The following is a 23,623-nucleotide window of genomic DNA, read 5'->3' as shown; positions in this document are numbered from 1 at the left end:
GTTTTTCCTAGAACACTAAAAAAAGGGAATTTTGTATTCTTTGAAGTAGAAAGTGCATGATTCAGGTAAACTATAACATTTTCATTCTCCACTACCAAGTAGTTCTAGCATTCAACGGTAGATGTCTCTAGTGCGTCACATGGTACCAAAATACGGAGCGCTCACGAAAACTGCGGAATTTCCACGAACTACTTACGCGAACGATATAGAGTTGTTAATCAGACGCTTCTACGAGTAGCGTCATCAAAGCCGGTATTCGTATTTTGGTCGCGTTTTCCTTACATCGGCGTGAAGTTCTGTTGTTAGTCTCAATGTCAGAAGAACAATGAGTCATGGTTGGCGGCATGGAGCTAGATCGAATGCGCTACGGTCGCCAGTAGGTCGGTCGGAACCGCTGGTGCGTCGTGGGTGCTACACACTCGCGATTAGCTAATATGTACTAGAATTAAGTAACGCATTAGTGCAAATAGTTTTAATTTAAAAGCTGAATTAAATAGTGATGTGAAACTGAAACAATAAGTGCTATTATTATCGCTCAAATTTTTATACTATTAAAAACGAAGAATTTTAAGCGCCTTGAAAAGTTAAATTAACTAAAATAGATTACATGTTTTCATCGTAGTTTTCCTTGGAATTATATTACTTAAGGTAAGTTTGATAATAATTAAAAAATGTTCCTGCTTACACATCTATTTACCTCGTTACATTAATAGGAAAAATAATTAAAATTATACGAAAAACCCAATACAAAATTGAGTTTAGAATTTAAATTAACTGCGGGGTTTTTGTGCAATGGGATAGTATTTGGTTTAGGGGGAGTGGATCAATATATTTCGGCGTCGTCTTCTGTGTTGTAAATCAATAGTCAGCTTGTAAAGATTAGAAGGCAAAGCTCTGTGGAAACCGGCAGTGTTATGACATCATCGTTGCGACCTGAACCAAGGACTCCCAGATTATGGTGCCTACTTATCTACACACTTTGTGATATTAAACAAAAGTGCTTGTAGCCATGTTTCGACTGCTGTAATTACATCCGCATACGTTTTATTTTTTTACGGATGGTTCATAATTTTATTGCTGCCTTTTATAGGTTTTATCAACTCGTAGTAATTTTTTGATAGCAACGGTATTTCGTTTAGCTAGCATGCTTAATTAAAACATGATTTTTAATTAGATGCAAGTAGCCAAGGAATCGAGCTAAATATAGTATTCTAATAGAGCACCTGGACTTTATTATAAACAGTGGCTAGACTCGTTTAAATTATCTCGTGGCTCACGATTACACGAGGATATTGTTTAAGCGGGCTATCCGTTTATTTTAAACATTGCGTGTGTCCAGTGAGTGTTAAGTCAGGTGACTGCACGTGTTAAACTATTAAACCATACGACAAAGATTATTTCACAAGACGAGGCTATTTTAGTTCTGGCTTGAGTATCTACGCGTGGCATACATGCCGCTTTGAACCACAGTGTGCACACAGTGCAAAATACAGTAACACAGATCGTGACCGACCTTGAGATGCCGACCGAATGTTGCAAAAGTCAGTGGGCTCAGCGGTCATTGACCCCGCAGTCAGCTGGAATTTTCACTCCCCTATCTTTCAGCGAAGAGCAGGTGTTACGTATATCCGTGACTAAATACTTTTAACGTCGTCGTAAGCAGTTCTCACGCTATTACGTGATTGTTAGCATGCGTATAAACGTGAAACTAATTTCGCATCGCGTTGACTCAAATAAAATTGGATCTCAATTCGACGTATATCGAACCCTTGCCAACATTGTTTCTTACATGCGGTTTTAAAGAATGCGATTGTACAAAAAATATTCGCGTACATTTCAGTAGGTACCTAAGAGTTTCAGCAACTAAAACAAACATTTTCCAAATGTACCTATATTTTTAGTCTTTCATAATATATTATGTAGATATTTAGATATGTAAATCTTTGTACGAATTTAGAATATAAAATCTATAGTAAAGATTGGTCCTAAGTTTTTTTTTACTAACAGGAAAATATTCAAATGATTCTTAGAACCAATTGGCATTTGTAAGTCAAAATTTACCTACGTATTTTCTATTTTGCAAAAGACTTATACCTAATACATTTACCTCAAGAAATTAATGACAGGAAATTCTATGATTCTACTGCTTTTTCTTGTCAATGGACAGCAAGGTTGCGTAACCAGTGCAACTACTACAGTACCTACGATATTAGCGGTGACCCGACATGATTTCTTACATAACATTTTCACCTGGCAATTTTCTTTCAGATGTTTGAGCCAAATCAATTTATTCACACGATTTACGCCATTGATTTGAATGCAGTTAGGTAGGTAGAGTAAGTTTTGAACAAGTTCGTGACGGTCACTGAATTGTTAATCCATAAAAAAGACGCTCATTTTTTGTGTTATTGGCTCTGGTATCTGCAATGAAAAACTGGAAAAACACTCCTCAAATCAAAGAAATGTAGACAGATTTTTTTTCCCAGGCGCCTAATTTAATTATTACTTCAAGCTATAATATATTTTGCACTCATCTCAACATCTGGTACACTAGTCCTAGTTTCCAATACCTTGACAGGACGTTACATAAACACGACTGACAGAGACGGACTGATAACGCGAGCACGTGTTTGACCTTGCCTAGCGTTATCAGTGCAACAGACGGAGCCGGAAGATTATAATCTATTTATTTAATTAAGATCCATTAATAATAGTCTTCATTAGTTTATTTGGCTTCATTATGGATTTGGCTTTGTAGCAGCCAAAAGACTGTTGACGCTAGACGGTCGATGGTTCTGCCTCCGGTTCCAGTTTTTTTTGGAGATAAATAATATCAGATATAATGACTTAAAACAACATTGAACCAAATATACACCCTTGGAGCACTCATAGTGTGTGAACTCAAAATCTGCTAGAATTACTTGCAAGCACTTTGTTTATCATGTTGTGGTGACACCTGCAAATGTAAATTTTAATTGGTAACACTATACATGAAATTGATAATTAAGTTTTTTACTAAACTCATGTCACTCTAGCTGACTAATTTGTGGCATTACCTGTTCTCTGCGTAATTTTATTTATTCAACGCCTTTATGGCTGCTCAAGACCGTGACTTCTTCAAGGATTCTGGTTACTGTAATTACATAAAGATATATAACATTTTTTTTGTATAGTCCAATGAAACCAGACTCTCTGCTATTAGACATTATGTCTCTCTTCAACTGCAAAGCAATTTAGTGCCTCTAGAGAGATTAATACACAGGCTTAATACCTCTAAAACCAGTGTTGAATTTATCAATTACCACTTCAAATCTATAACCTAAGGCTAAGAAATACCGAAACGACGACGCCAGTACATTTCTCGAAGTCTCACCGTCTCTAGCTTTCGATCCACCTTCCCACAGCTCACTCGTAAGGAATTATTTATTTCTCTAAATAAAACAAATATGGAAATAGTCCCTATCTGTTTGAGTACCTTTTCGTGTTGTGATTATACGTACTAGCTTTGATGTTCAATAAGATCGATTTCTGCTGTGAACAACCGCGTGGCCGTGACTCCAACGTTATCTGTCTTGGCGTGTAGGAAATTTACGGTTTGTTCCTGCTATTGTTAGAACTAAAATTCTGTAGATAAACATAGGTTTTGTAGTAAAGAACAATTTTGAAATTTTCTTACGTCGTTGGTATGCTGTCCATCTTATTTGATATTGTAAAGTATTCCCGACTTGATTTGATAGACATTGTTTAAAAGTTGGCCTGTGACCAATTCTGTTTATAAACCTAATTTGGCAATATGAAAGTAAACAAATCGAAAGATTATAAACAAAGGAGAAATTACCTAGGTACGAATATTGTGAAACCTACAATAGCTTAGAACTAATATAAAAGTACCTACCTAACAAGAAAGTGCACCTACAGGAAAATATGTTGCCTTAGGATAGGAGGATAGGAGTAAGTAACGACCTGCACCTGTATTTCCAGGAATTAATTACCTATCAGAAAAAACTCTTGTCATTGCCCAAGACCTCCAACTTCTACACTCCCAGTTTGCTTGAGACCAAATTCACACCTACGTTTATTCCAAAAAGAGACATACGTCTTCTGGCTCGCAGGTAGCAAGCATACAAGGCCTTAATTAAGATTCAGAGCTCGCGCTTGTGCGCCCCATACAACGCTGCCAGTTTAACTTCAACTTCACAACAAAAACAAACAAGTCGAGTATGACATAAAGTCTTTTAAAAGAAAAACAATTCCTCGCGCGTCTCTGTTGACTTTCAAGTAATAGACTTGAGTGTTTCAAGATTCTTGCTGACATCGATGGCGTACCTACCTGTATTGTTGGTATATTTATGTACCTACTACCTATGTTTTATACCGAGTATATACTAAGGGCCTGTGTCATTGATTCGGGATGGTAGTACCAGGTTTCCCGATAAATCTGAAAAAGCGGGGCTTTTCCGAACAAGCAATTTAACTGTACATCCCATTGATCACATTATTTATTCACCTACTGCATAATTGGTTGCTTGATGTATGGTCTATTTGCACAATAGCTACGCATTATAGATCACATGCAATTAAAACTCCTTCATATCGTTTAAGGTTACGTCATCCTAGTTCTAGTAGAAAGATACTTGCAGTAGTTTCTATGCAGTCTATTGCAAGCAGAATTGCACGCTTGGATATTGTATTCTAACGGGTAACAGCAATCATAGCGCAGGAAACGGTTCCTTTATCCTCAACACAACTATAAAAGCCATATAATGATAGGTATATGTTCAACATAGTGGATAGATTACATACATATCTAGAATATGCCGTGTTTCAAGAATTAGGTTTTATTATATCCGATGATAAGACATGATTCATGAATGACTGAACGCATGGTTTTATGGGAAGATGACTTTTGTCCAATTTTCGACGTAGTCATCATGATAATAGCTAAAAGTCCCACAAATGGACGTAGTTATGCAGAAACGTTCCAACCCACAAGTCACCCGAAATCGAGTTATTGTGATTGAACAGCCAAAAATTTAGCATATGGTTATCTAAACTCAATATAATTCAACAATAAAACCTCTAGTACCTTTACTAGTTAGAATAAAAAAGAATACAACTGAAACGCGTAAATGCTTATATCTCAAATTCAAGTTTAATTTGAGATGTAAGCATTTACGCGTACAGTGGGTTGGAACGTTTCTGCATAACTACGTCCAAATCACCTCACATTGTTTTTTTCGCCTGTTAAACGTAGCGTGGCCCTGATCTATTTTTTGGTAGGTGCGCTAGGTTTTTATTTGGATAGCTTTAGCTTCAATCACCCGCTAATGGTCCACCTATGATGGCATGTTCGGTATTTTTTTGTAAAGCCTCTTTTCATGTTCACTGTCGCTTAGGTGATGATGGACTCGAACATGAGCTACCTATAAACTCCGACGTAGTCATACATTGGTAGTCCCAATAGGTGACCAGTGTTTCAGTCCCATTTAGAAAAAAAAAAAAACAAGTAAAATAATGATACCTTTCCTCCGTGAGTTTTCCTTCGTTCAGACTTATTGTAACAACCCATGGCAACGCTATCTAGTCTTTTATTAGACTTATTAGGAATAGACGACAAAATTATCAGATAAGCTGTGTATCACGTAATTTTCGTATCGGTAGAATTATATCACGCCTTGGATGGTGATATGCGTAGATGCTGCACCTACCTCGCGTGATCGCGGCGTGATAGATTATCATCAATATTGTTTAAGCACGGTTTTAATCTTCAATTATAGACATAGTTATCTTAATCTGGTTCGTCTAGACAAATGGCTAAAATTATTCCTATTGATTGACATATTGTTCGTTTAATCAAAAGCGCTACTACTGTGCTGTGGAAGTCGGGTTAGTTTTCCGGCATAACTTTGAAATTAGGGCAATGCCGTTGGAAGTATGCCATGCCTAGGAAGGCACGCTAAGCTCTAGAGACCAGTTAGCAATTCATGTCAGCCATTAGGCTATTAAGGAATCCCTGATATTTGCAAAGTTAAAACTTGCAGCCCAAATGAGCCCTATAAGATGTGTCCTAATCATTCCTAAGTTAATCAGTTGTTGCCCTGATTTCAAACGTGAATCTTACGAAGTTATAGCTTTGAACATGTTATTCAATTCATGCACTACGACCAAGACAAGAGTACCTACCAATTAACATCCCTCAAGGGTTCTGTATGATGCGATGTTAAGACACGTAGATAGTATCATGTAGGTACTGGCTCATGCATAAAAATCTGGTTGTGGTTCATGCATCCCTGCGATTGCAATTTCTGTCAGGAGAAACTGTAATCTTTGATATAAGGGGATCGACCTACATTTGTTTGTGTAGGTATAGTCTACTCTTGATAGTGTCGTATCTTTGACGTCAGCAAAAACTGATGTAATAAATTAAAGAATATGGAAAAATTGTGTGCAAATGCTTTACCAGACAGTACCGTGTGTAACTGACATTGAAAATGATAAGAGATGACTTGCGTAGACGAATATCCAGACACAATAGGTACATATTTGGAGATATGGTTTGGCGGTTTCTAAGCTTTGATACAGACCTTATGCTTACCTAATTAAGACCCTAGACACATTATGTAATTTCGCATATGTAAAGCGTTTTATCTCTTTTATCAATTACGATGATAGGGGGCTATACAAAACAAAATGACTGAATAAATATTATACAGATTTAGGATCGAATTATAAGAGACCTAACGTGTTTGTTTATCTGTGAATACAAAATTCGGGGTATGTGGCTTCTTTTTTTTTTTATAAATTCGTTTTTTTTTTAATCATGTCATCTCAGCTGCTCATGGTTCATGATAACGACTCTAGCGCCTGTTGACTGTGAATCAGTCCATAAAAAAATTATTTATTATTGTGATCTCAGAATTAAAATAAATACCTACCTACTTAATTGCTTCGTAGCTAGCCTAGCTACGAAGTCTTCCCCGATTTGCCACTTTTCCCGGTTTTCAGCAACCTTCAATAAATAGCGCTAACTCGATTCAAAATTACGTGGGTTAGGGAGAGCCAAATGCAGTTTTGTAGCTAGAGACTGTATTTATGTCATAGTAATAAAAGAAAAGTTTTTTTCTATTTGATCGGTATGATTTTGGGGGTGGTCATTTTTTCCTTCGGACGTCATTTATTGAGAAGACAAAAAAATCTTAAGCTGGTAAATATTGATGACATGCGGTACATTTCTCGAGTTAATTTCATGGGGATTTACCTAGTAGACCTAACTTCTGCTTACTAATAATATTATATTTTCTCAACCTTCAAACGCCCTCTGCGAAACGTAGTAAATAAAATAAAATCTACGTACCTAGCGCGGTTATTTCATCAACTATAATAGAAGGTCAAGTTAATTACTATCTAATGATGGTGTTATATAAATACTTCGCTATTGTATTGTCATTGTTATGTTTATTGAGACACATGCAACCATGCATGGATCATATTTCTTGAGAGAACAATTTGCTTTACTTTGTTGGAGCATAATTTCAGAGTGGTACATTCAGAACTTTAGATGAAACACCAAATTAATTCTAAGTTAACGAAATGGTTACCCATACGTTAAAATATTGAAACTGTCGAAACCAGAAGAAAGTCGAGGCCTGATTTTTGGTGATAGTCTTTTAGAGCTAACCATCAGCAGAATGCGTTTAACACGGGCTAATCTAATCGTATTTTCACTACTTTAGAAGCGTTCATCTTCCTTTAACTGCCTTCTCGAAACTCAAATTCAACTTTTTTTTCCAGAATAATGTCTCGCAGAAGATTACTGATTGGAGGCGCGGCGGGCGTCGCGGGCGCCGCTCTCACCGCGTGGGCGGTGGCTGCCGATGATTCACCGGCGGTACGTACCGAGGAAACCCGCCATTATCGGGGGACCAGATAACACTTTTCCTTTCCACGGCTATAACAGGCGTGTCACCGTGCGTAGCCGGATTATTTGGTGATAAGATATAAGACCGAGCTATTTTCGTAAAGATGTCCTTGAAGATGTAATTGTAGTGACGATAATTAGGTATGACGGTATCAAAAATATGTCTTAGTCAAGTCGATAAAATTACATTGTCATCACCACGCAACGTGCAATTTTATTGTGTAATAAATGTGGTGAAACTAAGAGACCAAACTTAAACCGACTTGAGAGAACACCCCTTCAAGCAAATGAAGCTTTCGAATTACTATTCAGAGCTCTACTCGATCCTAAAACACACATATCGGACAATTCATTTAAACTCGTACTTTATCCACAGGAATGGTACAAAGCAGCAAGAGTATCAGCAAAGACAGAGCGCAAGAAGCGGCCTCTGCCGACACGCGACCACCAGGTGTCGTCCTTACAAGCTGGTCACACGTACGACATCCTCATCATAGGAGGTGGCGCTACTGGTGTGGGATGTGCCCTAGATGCCTGCACAAGAGGCGAGTAATGTTTTGGTCCAAGTTATTAAGGAGCCAAGAAACGGATTAGGTAGCTTCTCCACGATCCTCTTCACTCTGAGCCCACTAAGTCATGAAGGGTCTTCTAAACTTATCGATCATTCATTAGGTTGATGATTCGAAGACGTAAAGATTTTGTGTCTTTCTCATTAAGCGATAAATTAGATAGATAAGTAGGTCAGAAAGTCAGAGATAAGAGTCAAGGCGATTTATGGAGTGACTGATCATGTGCGCGTGCGCTTAGAATGAATTATTAGGCAATCCACCGCTCCATGTGTTATTTATCAAAGTCTATCAAATATTTTTTGCCGACGTCGATGGCTTTATACTAGTTATTGCTAAAATGGTTATTTTGAATTCCGATAAATAATAATGCTTATCATGAATGAAAGCCGGACCTAATTATATTATCGTCAATGTATAGAATATTTTGTTAATTTGTCTTCTTCAAACCTATCACCCTCCTCGCTGTCATACCAAACATTAGATGAATGAAATATACCCATCCCCAAAAGACTGTCCACACCAAACATTCTTACCATCTTCTCATTCCAGGTCTTCGAACAGCCCTGGTGGAGGCAGACGACTTCGCCAGCGGCACATCCAGTCGCAGCACCAAGCTCATCCACGGAGGAGTCAGATACCTTCAGAAGGCGATCATGCAGCTCGACTACGATCAGTACAAGATGGTGAAAGAAGCCTTGCATGAGAGAGCCAATATGTTAGAGGTGGCACCACATCTGACAAGACCTCTGCCTATATTGTTGCCTGTTTATAAGTGAGTTTGACGTTTTATGATCCTTTCTCAGTTTCCCTTCCCCTTTTTATGCCTTTTCTTCTATATGACAAGAAGAATTTTCATTAACAGGATCCTTTGATTATATAAATCAAAGACAGGATCTTGTTTCTTCATAACCTTTATTGATACAAATTCATATAAGAACTCGAATTTTTGCTTTGGCCAGCAATTCCTAGACTCACGTTGCATTTGCCCTGCGCACATTTTGGGGGATCGTTGTGCAACCAACCAGATGGTTTGTCGGCGAAATACAGAATTGTTGAATCATCCTGACAAGTCTAATTTTATGCCAAAAAATCCAGTTGCCAGACTAGATCTTTGTAGACGGTTGTGATTCATTTAGCGCCACCAAATAAATCGACACGTGCTAACATATTAAAAAGTAACGACTTAGTTATTAGTTCAAGAATTCAAGAATTTGGCACTGTTACCGCATTATTTTTGTATTACTTCTGACTTGTCGTATTTGGGATATTTGGGATGTATGTCTGTTTACAATCAATAGTTTGGCACTGATTTTAGCTATGTTTATTTAAAGTTTGCCAGACGAGCTATTTAAGGCTTCACAAAAAAAGGAAAGACTACATGCCAAACATCAGCAAGTTATACGCAACAAAATAAAGTTCTAAAGCTTGATTCCTATTTACTTTTTACCCTATACACAACCTCTTACAGAAAAATCCCTTACAACTTTACACCTACATTCTTTGGGATAAGTAGAGGAAAGGGTCCCAGTTTACATTTACCAGCCGGATGGTCAGATGCAACCATGTAGATTGTCGGGAGATTATCCATCATTCTGTCGGCTTGGCATCAGAACGCTGTACAAGAAGGGACTCTCATGTGTGAGGTAGAATAAAAAACTCTTTGCCTGACAATTTACTCAATATAAATTCCTTCTACTTCTAGATGGTGGCAAGTCCCGTACTACTGGTTCGGTATCAAGATGTACGACGTGGTGGCTGGAGACAGGAATGTGAAGAGCTCGTACTATTTGTCTAAGAAGAATACCCTGGAGTTGTTCCCTATGTTGAAATCCGACAACCTGTGCGGTGGCATCGTGTATTATGATGGTAAGTCTGGAGTTTTCTCTTTGGATCTATTTTTTTTGCTGTGCCTGGGTAAATAGGATCATTTCGTTCTTTTTTACGCGATATTTGGGGTTATTCCCGCTCGGTAACACCCTTTCGTCGACACTGTGGGCGATCAGGAAAAAAAGTTTCGTTCGTTCACAGTGTTGAAGAACGCTACTTATTATTGCGGGTAATTCCCATTCGGTAACACCTTTCGTCCCTGTCGTCAACACTGTTGACGATCGGGAAAAAAAAGTTTCGTTCGTTCACAGTGTCCATGAATGCTGGTTTTTAAAGTGTAAAATGGTTATTATGAACATGATAAGGCCATTTTTTTATTTTCTAGTTAATTGTGTTTTAAAAGATCTAACATAATCCATTAAAACATTTTAAAAATCCAAACAAATAATTTTTTTTTTCCGATGGTCAACAGTGTTCACGAAAGGGTGTTACCGAACGGGAATAACCCGATATTTGTATCTGTATACTTCCTAGCCCAGACCTATTTATTGAAAGAGTCAGTTGACGAAGGAAGCAGGATAGGATTCTGCGGATAATTTAGCCTACATTTCCTATGTAGATGTGTGGTACTGATGACAAAACAAGACTTGAAAGTTTTCTAAAGCCGTGAGTTGGAACAGATAGAAACTGTTTGCTATCTAACTGCAATAATATAAACATGATAAGATTCGTCATCATCCGCGTGCATTTATAGTATAGTAATTAACTATATCAACTTGTTACTAAGTAAACAAGTATGTGTATCTAATTATAAGTTATTTGTTTTTGATTTATCTATCACGTTTGAGATTATACCGGCTTTAAGCGGCTTAGATGTATAGTGTAAATAAGAATTTATCTTACGCAGACGAAGAGAAAATATTTGTAAGGAAGTAAACTGTTATAATAATCTTATATCGTCATTATCCTCATCCTTCTGCTCTCTTCCCAATTTAATTGAGGGACGGCGCAACCTGTTTCTTTTTTCCAAGCTATTTTATCTCCTGTCATCTCACAAGTCACATTATTTCTAGCTGTATGAACTTTCACACAATCTATCCACTGTTTCTTTGGTCGTCCCCTTGCTATCCAAAAGCTTCCTTACAACATGATCCTCATTTCTCCTCCTCGTATGAGGAGGAGATGTATATCCATGAGAAATTGAACAGTAAGTAACTATTTTATATTAAAAAGAACTATTTTCCCTCCACAGGTCAACAAGACGATGCGCGTATGAACTTAGCCATAGCACTAACGGCGGCGCGGCACGGCGCCACCATCGCCAACCACGTCAGCGTCACCAAGCTGTACAAGACGGCTGGCAAGCTCAGCGGGGCTAGGCTAAAGGTAAGAATTATATGAATCTAGCTACTAAAGAAAGCAAACTTGCTCTATTGAAAAACCTACACCACATACATACACCGTAATTCTACTATACAATGTCACAAATGCAGTGCCGGATTAAGCAAGCTCGGGGTCCGTAGCAAGAATAGCGCGGGGCTCTCTTAGTCCTAAAGAGTAAACCCATTGTAAGCGCAGCAAAACACCGAAAAAAAAAATAAGTTAGTTCGGACTGGATTTTTTCTATACAATACAAATACCTACTAACTACTAACTATTTATGATATTCTCACAACTATACTCGTGATACACAACACTATCTCATCTGTATGTTTAAAATACACATGCAAATATCTCATTTTTCCCTGACGAGCGATATATTTTTAGTTAAAATTACATATCATTTTCCTTCATTCAAACTATTTATACTGACCTATATGTATACTTATTTTCAGGACGAGTTAACCGGAAAGGAATGGGACATAAAGGCGAAGTGCATCATCAACGCGACCGGCCCCTTCACCGACAGCATCCGTAAAATGGACGACCCCTCCGTTAAGAATATCTGCTGTCCGTCTTCTGGAGTACATATCGTTTTGCCTGGATATTACAGGTAAATACATATTTTTTAAGAAGTAAATACCTCTTATTGTACGGACTTAATTTCTTTGGAAAATATCAAAAAGTGAGCCCATTCTCTCCATAACTTTTGAAGCTCCCGTATTTAGGAACACCCTTTCGGTTTATTTTTTTATTCAGCCTCAATTTATAGATTCACGCGATAAGAGTTCACTATATCGGGTTGTTTTGTTACGGTATTTTTTTGAGCTATAGTAAGGGTCCAATTCTATTGTTGACGTGGGAATCAGATGCGAAAACAGTCTTGTATCTCTTTTTACATCTCGCTCTATCTTTGTTACCCAGCTAGTTTTTGACAAAATACAGTATTTTTTAACAGAACAATTAAGCAATAGGTGTGTTTTCATTCATACTGGTGAATTATCGTTACAATGTTTCCCATAGTTTGTCACATTATCCTAGGTACTACATCTCATGATAAATATATTTTTTATTAGAACATAAATCACTTGAGTGCGGTACGTTAACTAGAGCTGTCTGTAGTTCGTTTGTGTTGACACTCAAGGCCAGTAATGAGGTGAACTATTTATAGTCGAGGCTATTTATACTGTTACGGCAGACACATAGAATAACGGCCGGTTTTTCGCTATGTAAGACGGAAGAAAAAATTACAATAGGATATTTTAATCAATGTATAATGCTAGATGTGCAGATAAATCAAAATTACAAATACTGACTGGTCGTATAAATCCCTTTACATGGGCTACAAGAAAAATATGAAATAACATGATAATAACTAGATGGGAACATAGATATAGGTGCCGAGGCATCTAAGGTCATATTATGAAATGTGACATCGCTGTTTGGAACCACTTTCACGCCCTATAATAAGTTCAGTAACACAGTTATAAGATCTAAAACTTAATTTACCATTATCATATTCCAGTCCAGAACACATGGGTCTCCTCGACCCCGCCACATCAGACGGCCGTGTAATCTTCTTCCTACCCTGGCTGAAGGGAACCATCGCTGGCACCACCGACTTGCCCTGCAACGTCACGCACAACCCCAAACCCACTGAGGACGAGATCCTCTTCATCCTGACTGAAGTCAAGAACTATTTGAATCCTGATGTTGAAGGTTTGTATAAAAAACTAATAGTAAAGCATTAAGCAGCTAAGAATGAACGAATTAGCCGCATTGTAAGTTGCAAAAAATAGTGATGAAGTGATTATTTTATTTATCGATAGTTATTTTTTGCTAACTGAAACTGTAAAAGCGATTCAATTTAGCTTAATTGGATGCCATAAACTGAATAAATAACTTTTGTTATATCCATTTTCTCACACGAGTACCTACATTACTTTACTGTTTAGTTCTATTCAATTTTCATTTTAACTAATCGACAATACCCTACAATTTGAGCAACATTTCTTCTATTAATTTTACCAATTCCTCCTCCCAGTCCGTCGCGGCGACGTCCTGTCCGCATGGTCGGGTATCCGGCCGCTAGTGTCGGACCCCAACAAGCCCGACACGCAGTCGCTCGCGCGCAACCACATCGTGCACGTGTCGCCCGCCGGCCTCGTCACCATCGCCGGCGGCAAGTGGACCACATACAGAGCCATGGCTGCTGAGACTATTGACGCTGCTATTGAAAGTACGTATTAGAGGGAATTTGACCAGAGTTAAAGGGAATTTGATGAGGGAACCTTGCACTGAAATTCCTTCCAAGGCCCTCTACCTTGTATATAAGTGTTAAGTAAACATGAGAGGGGCACAATAAGCTCCCCCGCCCAAGACAAGTAACTAAGGGCCAAACAAAAGAACTCGGGACTCTAAGGAATAGTCCAATAGCATCTAAAAGATAAAATAAAGGTGAATTGGACCATAGGAGTTCAGAGTTTCTTATTATCATTTTACTGTGTTATATAAATCTTAAAATGATATTTCAACATGCATGCACTTATGATATGAGCAAGGATCCGCATATTTACTCCTATGCTGTATATTTCAGGCGCCAACCTAAAGCCGCTGTACAAGGAATGCCAGACCGACGGGTTCTTAATAGAGGGTGCTCATGGATGGACACCCACTATGTACATTAGATTAGTGCAGGACTTCGGATTGGAGATGGAAGTGAGTTAACTTTTCTAATTATAGCTAACGAAGAAGGTAAATTCTCGATAGTACTATTTCTTGAAAGGAGAAAAATATGTCGATTATCGACATCGATAAAGTGTACCTACTAAAATAAATAAGAAATTGCTAATAATGAGATTATTGCTGTTGCTAATTATGTAGCCTGTAAGTAATCAAGAAATGAAGATTTGAGGATAAGCTGAAAAATAAAAATATTTATTAACAATCAAGAAGACATTTTAAATCACAACTTATGCAAATCCAAAATCTTCCAGGTAGCACAACATTTAGCCAAGTCATACGGTGACCGAGCGTTCGCCGTCGCCAAGATGGCGGCCATGACCGGCAAGAGATGGCCCATCATCGGCAAGAAGGTGCACCCTGAGTTCCCATACATCGATGCTGAGATCAGGTAAGGAAGATAATGATAATTTCATACTGGGTACCATCTAAGAAGATAATAAATGGGGTCTAGAAGTATTAGCAGATTTTTATGAGCTTGACCATGCGCAGAGTGGCAGTTTTACCACTAAATGCGGAAATATGTATCACACTTTTCGTCTATAACAGTTAAGAATGTAACTAACTTGGTACCCAATTGGTACTTCTACAAGTCCCAATTATACCTCCATATGAAATTCATAATAAACTTGTTTAAATTTTGTGTTTGCGGTAGGAATTGCGAGTCTTTAAGATTTTTTTATTAGATACTACATATATGTATACTTCATGTTGACATTGACTAAGTCTGCTGACTAAGACCTGTCTTACATAAGCAAATTTTCGATTCCAATCTAATAACACAAGAGCTTACTATGTTTTCAATTGGCTTCGAAAATGCTGTTCTCAAACTAATAATATTCCATCCCCCACTAGATACGGTTGTCGCGAGTACGCGCGTACGGCGGTAGACATGATAGCGCGGCGCCTGCGCCTCGCCTTCCTCAACGTGCAGGCGGCGGCCGAGGCGCTGCCCATCATTGTCGACATCATGGCCGAAGAGCTTAACTGGAGCGATGCTGAGAAGAAGGTAATTGGGTAGATGTGGGTGAAACGAAGAAGTTGGTTCAGTTTTTGCTTGAGTGCCAAAAAATCTCGGGAAAAGATAATACTTGGTTAAAAGAAGAGGGGAAGGGTGACTGGCCTTTCCTTAAGCCGTAAAGGTATTCTTCTTTAGTAGTCCGGATTTGGAGACACAATTATAATAAGAAGTGAATTATCATAGGGAAGGATGATAGAGAGCAATAGTGACTACATTTTGAGCAAAATAAATGAAACATGATAATTTGGTTCTTATAACCATAAAATCGACAAATTAAACTGGTGGACATTTAACTCAAAGCTTTAAATTATTCCTTAAATCTTAGAATGTAAAAAAGTACTAACCTGCTACCAAAAATGTTCCAGAAACAAATCAAAGAAGCGAACGAGTTCCTAGCCAACGAGATGGGCCAGATGGTGAACCGCGCCAGTCGCGACAAGATCCCCATCAACCTCAGCAAGGACGAGATACAGACATACATCAAACGCTTCCAGATCATCGACAAGGATAGGAAGGGCTTCGTCTCCATCAATGATATTAGGAGGAGTCTTAAGGTATGGGGGATAAGCTGGTGGTTTGAGTAGGGATTTTGTTGTAAAATCTCTTTTAGGCTGAGACAATTTAAAGGTGTCTTAAAAAGAGAGTTAAAATCTCTGAGATCTGACTTTCATGGAGATGTGAAAAAAAACTGATTTTACTCTATGTATGAGCGTTGGAGTTGATAAACACACGCAACTTGGATTATAGAATAGAAGAAAAAGAAAAAAAATCTCAAATCTAGGGTTCGATTCCCTAAACAAATAAAGATTTTTTATAAAGCTTGGTTTCCAAAGCAATTAGGGGATAGTACCCCAGCTACACAACTTCAATCAATCAAAACTGGAAGCTTAATCATAAGTTACATTATCCTAAACTTATAATGCCGATTCTAGAGTATGGGACTGAAGCCTAGCGACGCAGAAATAAGCGCCATTTTGTCCGAGATTGACGTCACGTATAACGGACAGTTGGAGTTGCAAGACTACCTACAGGTAGAGAGTATATTCGGGATAACTGGGTAGAACTCACCGTGCTGTCGTCCACTGTCCAATGGGAAATAACTATGGGATACATTTGAAGTTATGCATGTATTTCTTCATCGAAAGAGCTGCTTCCAAATTTAAAATTGACTTCTCTCATTGGCTTATGTTTTGACCAATGAAATTAACTCTCTTTCTTATGTCGTTTTCAGAGAGTATTTGGCAACTATACAAACTTTTCTAATGTGTGCATAATTTCAATCTTGTTTCAAAGTTGCACTGAATCTTTGTTATAGGCACTTGCTCTACATTTAAAAATTAGTTCATGCACAGCTTTATAATTATAGTCAGAGTAAGAAAAAGAATTGAGAGTAAATACTACATATATCACAAACATGAGCTGTGTTCAAAATAATGATGAGATAGCTGACGTTAAAAAGGGCTCATCAATATTCAATAACAGACTCCTTGCAAGCCTATACCATAGATTAAAATGTACGTCCACTGTCACGTCCACGCTTTGATGTCGGGTATGGTCCACAGAACTACGGGGAGGAGGTGACCGGCGAACAATTGCACGAAATTCTGAAAGAGATCGACACTAACATGAACGGCCAAGTCGAACTCGACGAGTACTTGCAGGTCTATATTGCGTGATTGTTTGTCTATGCTCTTTTATTTGGCCTCTTTTTTATTTCTTTGTCTTTCGTGCTGGCCTTATTGATTCTGTCTGTATTTTTTCCTTGCTTTATCTATGGAATGGTTGTTTTTTGTGCCAGTGTTATGTCAATTGTATGTATTTTTCCAAATAGTATAGTTTAGTATCCCCCTGAACTGCAAAATCGTTTCCACAAATCTAGAGCATGAATTTTATATCCTCCTGTACCTACATAAGTTTGCAATGCAAATTAATTTTACAAAATAGCTATTGTTTGTTCTTATTTTGTTAATGATTCAAATAACTACCGGTAGGTACTCACTGCTAATCAATTAGTTAAATAAATCTGTCGTCAAGTAGGTCAGCAATAGCAATGTAACGTTGGCAACATTTCAAACGCATTGCCGCCAAAATGTAATCAGGCGCCCTGGTTTGTCTACCAGTGCACAAATACTGTAAATAACTATGATTCATTGAGAAACATTATTTCGAGCTTTAATACATATTTCATTTAATTAATCCTTATATCCAATCATTATATGTAGTAGACAGTGGGATTAAATGATAATTAGTATTTTTAAATAATGTTATGAGCTGGCATTTATACATACTACACTGTCATTTTGCATGTTAATTAATGGTAGGGTTTCATTAATAATTCGCACGCTTTGAGTGGGCTTTTGTTTTAATTTTAATTTATTTTGCTTTACTAACATTTAAATAAAATAAGCTTTGGATGCAGGTAAGTGAAAGGTAAGTACTTAACATTTATTATGAACAATTTTTTTTCCTAAATACCTCCATACTTACTACTAGACTCTTACATCTAATATAATAAACATATACTTTGAGCACCTATATTAATTTTCCTAAAAAAATACTTGGAACTAATATATTTTTTTATTTTATATCTTTCAGTATGTTAAATACACCAACCACTTTTTAACTGACTTTAACAAAACGACTACCGAACCATAGGTTAATCTACCACAATGCTAACCCGACCTCCTTGCACAGATGATGTCAGCCATCAAGTCCGGCCACGTGGCGTACTCCCGGTTCGCGCGCATGGCGGAGATGGAGGAGGAACATCACGAGCAGGAGATGCTCAAGAAACAGATCTCCGTCGAGAGGAGCGGCGGTGGATTGTAGACGTCATTTTATATGGTAAGAAATAACCAAAAAAAGAATTAGGTTGAAAGAGCTAAGAGTTGCAGGGATGGGTAGAATAAATCGTTTTGCAAGCAAATTGGAACGTATACTATTGAAATTCGAACTGTCAGCTTTATAAGTCCCAGCACTTTTTTCTTTTTATATTGTTGGAGGAGAAGAAAGTGCTTGATTAGTGATTACGACGGACGAGCTCTTTGGGCTACATGTTTTTTAGTTCCTCAAGGAGCCATCGAAACTGCGATGACATCACACAGTACCTACACATTTTATTTTATTATTTTTGTTACAGGTACCGAAATCATCGCAACAAAGTAGGCGCTAAGCAAGACACAAGTATTATTTCTCAAATCTTAACTTTCATTGTTACAAATTTTAATACTACCAATCAAATTATATCAAAATAAGTACGTCCAATATATTTATTGTTGAAGACAAACTATGTGAAGGAAGAATGAAAGATGATTGTTTTGAATCACTTTATATTATTTGGTTTAAAGAAAAATACCTGTTACTACATTTTGTTGTTCCCTAATTTTAAGATAAATGGATTTGATATGTGATTGTTATAATTTTAAGATGAGATTTATTTATTCGATTCTTTTTATTACTATACAAAGTTCAACTATACCGTCGGATTGCGATTTTTATTATTTGTTACAATTTATTGTATTTAGCACTTTATTGTATGCGTTGAGCTCTAGCATGCATTGCGAATGAATCAGACCTAGTCAATGGAAAATTATAGCCCTCGTCTATGGAACTATATATACGTATGTATTGCCGAAACGCAACATTTTGCCTTCCACTTTGTACAGGGGCATAAAATAGCTTGATAATTGCAGGCCGTCTCTACACTATTTGCCATAAAAAACGAAACTACATTTCTATTTCAAGCAACAAGTTTTCCAAAATTATTTTGTATATCGCTAGAGCTTGGCGACCACAAGCGTTACACTTGTTATGCCTGGGCTTCATTTTCGCAAACTATTTGTTGGTAAAACCTTCAGATACGGAATCTCCGAAGTGTGGGCCAGATATTAGATAATATAATACACAACATTTATAATGCATAGCACTGTTTCTATCGAACGATAGCTATTTACAGTGTATTTTAAAGTTCTTGATGTGTTTATTGTGCAAATATATTGATTTTGAATCACTTATTGTTGTTTTTATTTTTCTATCTATATTCATCCCTCCCTCACCTTGTAGATAACAACTCACCTAAAAGAATTTAATTTTGAATTGTTACATAAATTATGTTTCAGAAGAACTAAATAAAATCCCATATCCCCATAAATAACAGCAGAAACTTCGTCTTGGTATGGATATTATTTTAAAAAGCTTTTTAAGGCTAATATTCCTTTGGGGAGCTTAAATTCCGAAACTCGGTACAAATCTTTCACAAGCTTGTGTTTCGCTCAACATTTGTAAAAGTTATACGTAATTAAGTAGGTAGTTTTTTCGGACCTCGGCAAATTGCTTTCGCAATCTATAGTAACTACCCATGTTAAGAACCCTATTTAAATTCCCAATATCTACAAGACGCGTTTTGGTAGAGATAATCAATTTCCTGCTTTTCCCAGTATATTGGGGTCAGCTAGTTTAGTCTCAACTGAAATGACGCACTACACGATAGCATTGAAAATGCGTCGTGCATCGTAAATTCAGTACAAGGGTGCATCATTTCAGTTCTACCTCTAGATGAACATGAATGAGTCTCATCATTACATAGCTGTCAAACAAAACATGATCGACTTACAAAATATTCAGTATATTTGCTTACCCTTTCAATTTTTAAGCGGGATGTTACAAAAATACCCCGTATCATAGACAATTTATGGGAGATCTGAATGAACGAACGAATGATTCCTAATTCAATCAACACAATCATCGCGAACTTGTTTTTCATTGACATGAACAGACGACGACGTCACATTGCGATATCGATCCGAAAATCAATAATTTAGTACCTTTTATAGAACGACACGTGGTAAACTTTTGCCGTATTGAAATTCGGTTACTTTCGAGCATACTTTATGAATTTAATTCGTTATGCTTTTGTATTTGCTGTGATGACAGGAGATGAATTGACTCGTGTGTAGGAAGTGTTGTTGGGAATTTGGCGGGAAAAAGTTAGACGGCCTCGGGCGCGGCGTAGGGCGGCGGTTACGCCCCCGCGGCCGATGTCGCGGGCGGGCGGTGGGTGGGCGCGTCTCTTCCGCGTTCTTATGAATTTTTAACTCTGGAGTTAAGGAAAACATTATTCGGCCTTCGATAAGCTATGATTAACTCGAGAAGGGTTCGGGATAATATTTTTAAATTGTGGTAAGTACTTGCTTTATTTTTTGTGAAGTTTGAACGTGATACGTAATTTTTTTTAACTTTTCTACAAGTTTCGATATAAAGTTTTGCGTCTTTACCTTATTGTGGTTTTGTTATGGTTTTTAAACTTTTGTGTCTGATTGGTTGGTATGCATGAAGTTATGGGTATCTTTATCTATTTTTAGGACCTAATTATATGTAGAAATGTGGGTAAATATTTGTGTACTCAGTATCGGTAAATATTCATAAATAAAACGTAGAACCACCTATTAATTCAAAGTAAATCTTTCTAAAAGAACTAAGGTACTAATATGTATATTTGTTGTGAAAGGTAACTATGAGTTTTTGTATACGATACTATTACCGCACTGTGATGTAAATCTAAAGTATGTCCATTACTCATCAATAACAATACAAAACAGCGCAATATTTCTCAATTCGACAAAGCAAATAGTCATCGACGTTCAAAAACACACGCAACGTGATTAATGGGCCCGTACATTGAACCAGCGCTGAGTGGGTGGGGAGTTTGTCGCCCACTCGCGTTTTTGCGCCTACTCTCCTAACGCTACTTGCCGGAACACTTTGAGGAAATCACTCAAATATGTGATGCTGATGTGCTAATTACTGAGATGCAGCATACCTCGTGAGAGCTAGGGCGTGTCTGGTCGCGGGGCGGGTGGCGCGGGCGGTCCGGTCCGCCCACCGTCACTTCCGCTTCCGTATGCCCATAAACCCTACGGCTCCTTGACTGGACTCGAAAAGGGTACTTAACAAGCCAATGGAATCATTAGACAACCTCAAAGATTACTTACAGTAGATAGATAATCTTACGCAATAACGGATGACGTTGTATGCGCCGATCCTGATCAACAGGTTGAGATAAATATCAATAGTAGTTCGAATTATTGTTACAAATTTATGTACCTACCTAAGTTCGTAGTATAGTTTGTTTACGGAATTCTTATTCAAGCTAAAGATAAGCGCATATGATCAAAAGATATTGCAATTAAATGAGGTCAGTGAGGATATTGCGTAACGATCTATCAATTATTAAAAAATATTGGGTTGAATATTTCATTATACTTAGATACTTTCGTATTCAAAGGTCTCGGTTCCGACAGTGACGAATAGGTCATCTGGTAAATACTGCCTGGCTCTACGTTGTACCAGGAAACAGACCGTTAAAAGAGTAATTTTGATTTAATTATTGATTAAATTCGGATACTCAGCGGATTCAATTAGGCACCGTGTTAAAGTTCTCGGCAAACGAAGTACTCTTATGAGTTCAACTTAAAATTCAGTAGAGCTGGATAAAATTCTCTATCATCAAAGCAAATTGTACAGAATAATCGAAGGGCCGTCGCGAGAGGTTGAGATGATGCAACTACTTAGATATTTTGCGGAAAGGTTAAGGAATCAATAAACCCTGTTTAGCTTTGCATGTTATATCTGCCAGACAGGAAAACGCTCAAGGCCAACGTTAGACGTAGATACAAACTGCGGGTTGTGAATGAAAAAAAAATGAAAAAATGAAACTCTTTTTTGAAGATCTACTGCCTATGTGGTGCAGATGACAGTGAAGGTAGTGCATTTGCTGTTATGCAAGAATGTAGAATTCTCTCCTTGGGATTTTACGCAACTTGAGTTGTATCTTAGTTTTAGTGAAATATTTGCTATCAGGTTTGGGATTTAGGAGAGCAAGGTCAATCGCTCTACCATATTACTTCACTTAAAAGTTTTAAATCTTGTACTTCCAAAAAATCCCTGAAAGTTCCCAACCGATCAATTATTCCCTATAGTTCTAATGCTACTGTATAGATATACCTTTTTAACACTCTACTTCCATATTACATGCATTTGCAATAGACATGGGCGTAGTCAGGATTTGGGAGGAGGGGGGAGGAGCAAAATATATAATCATCGTGTATAAACAGCACATAAATATGTGTTAAAAGTAACAACATGGATCCATCAGACGAATGAGTTCAGCAGTTTACGTTCAGCTTGTCATCAGTAAGTCCAGGGCACAGTTTGGCCCGTTCTGCTCAACTAAGCTAAAGTTTAGATTAACTGCGATCTCGGTATGTCCAATAGTATAAACCTGGTCCTTTATGTGGATGTTAACAATGGACTGTTATTACAGTTGTAGTGTCAATCTATACATTGTTTGACGCCACTGTCTGAGTACTAAAAATTATCTTGTGTTCTTACCAGCTCAGGGTGGACTATTTGTCAGGTGTAATTTTTGGACTGGTCGGTCGAATTTATTTCGTTAGAATAATAATGTCACAGCCCTATTATCAAGAGCAATACACATGTATTACTGACCTACAAAGGAAACACTGCGGGGCATAGGCGTAACCATGGAGGATCGAGAGGGTGCTAGTATCCCCTCACGCATGGACCAGAAACGAAATTCTGTCATTAACTTGAACTAAATTGCTTTTATTCAATGGTTTTATACTCTATTTTAGATTCCTGATTAAGAACTGACTTTTTTCATATAAATTGTAATTTTTTGGGTTTTCTTATTTTGCGGAACCGGCTGGACGACGCTTTTCGAAACATTTTTTTATTGAAATAATAGTGTGTTAGTGTCTTGTTTGATAATTTCAAGTTATCATACAAGTTATAGATATACTTCCATGTAGGCCGGATGGCCTCTGCACCGGAAAGGAAGCTATCTATCTTGATTACTATCTTTTAGATAAAATGCGGGCGCATGAACTTGTTTTAATCTGCTTCTTGCTAGTGACTATTTATGTGGCACAGGTTTACTTGCATCTGCTGTATTAGTTACTTAGCTCCCTTGAATGCTATCATCTGCTAATACCTGAGTACCTGATTCAAGCTTTCAATTAATGCGCTATCATGGAATTTAGTATGCTCTTGCTTGAAATAACCTTAAGTGTGTAAAATCATATTAGCTTTTACCGTCTTGAAACAATGTCACTTACGACCTGAGGTCGACTGCTGCAATACACTCGC

General features: G+C 37.5%; 1 protein-coding gene across 2 annotated transcripts; it reads left to right on the top strand.

Annotated features, from left to right (window-relative positions):
* Positions 1-315: 315 nt before the first annotated feature.
* On the top strand, positions 316-19,468 carry LOC110373058 (glycerol-3-phosphate dehydrogenase, mitochondrial). 2 transcript variants are annotated; one of them, XM_064035097.1, is made up of 16 exons: positions 316-648; positions 7,792-7,888; positions 8,295-8,463; positions 9,037-9,259; positions 10,190-10,353; positions 11,567-11,700; positions 12,150-12,307; positions 13,220-13,413; positions 13,739-13,933; positions 14,291-14,412; positions 14,691-14,827; positions 15,292-15,445; positions 15,823-16,011; positions 16,390-16,488; positions 18,152-18,301; positions 18,597-19,468. In XM_064035097.1, the coding sequence occupies exons 2-15, from the start codon at positions 7,796-7,798 to the stop codon at positions 18,284-18,286; spliced, it is 2,166 nt and encodes a 721-aa protein (XP_063891167.1). In that variant the 5' UTR covers positions 316-648; positions 7,792-7,795; the 3' UTR covers positions 18,287-18,301; positions 18,597-19,468. The 2 variants fall into 2 exon arrangements, with proteins under 2 accessions (XP_063891167.1, XP_063891165.1); XM_064035095.1 differs by lacking the exon at positions 16,390-16,488 and adding an exon at positions 17,020-17,118 and having other exon boundaries at positions 317-648.
* Positions 19,469-23,623: the final 4,155 nt, after the last annotated feature.

The sequence above is a fragment of the Helicoverpa armigera genome, chromosome 6 (assembly GCF_030705265.1).
Source record: "Helicoverpa armigera isolate CAAS_96S chromosome 6, ASM3070526v1, whole genome shotgun sequence".
NCBI classification, from domain to species: Eukaryota; Metazoa; Arthropoda; class Insecta; order Lepidoptera; family Noctuidae; genus Helicoverpa; species Helicoverpa armigera.
This window is presented reverse-complemented; position numbering and strand designations above follow the sequence as displayed.

What these genes read in the sequence shown, in the direction of transcription:
- LOC110373058 (XM_064035097.1), top strand. Translation starts at nt 7,796, where the DNA reads ATGTCTCGCAGAAGATTACTGATTGGAGGCGCGGCGGGCGTCGCGGGC. An exon ending in CTGCCGATGATTCACCGGCG is followed by an intron (nt 7,889 to 8,294) that starts GTACGTACCGAG and finishes CTTTATCCACAG; the next exon opens with GAATGGTACAAAGCAGCAAG. An exon ending in ACTTCGGATTGGAGATGGAA is followed by an intron (nt 14,413 to 14,690) that starts GTGAGTTAACTT and finishes AAAATCTTCCAG; the next exon opens with GTAGCACAACATTTAGCCAA.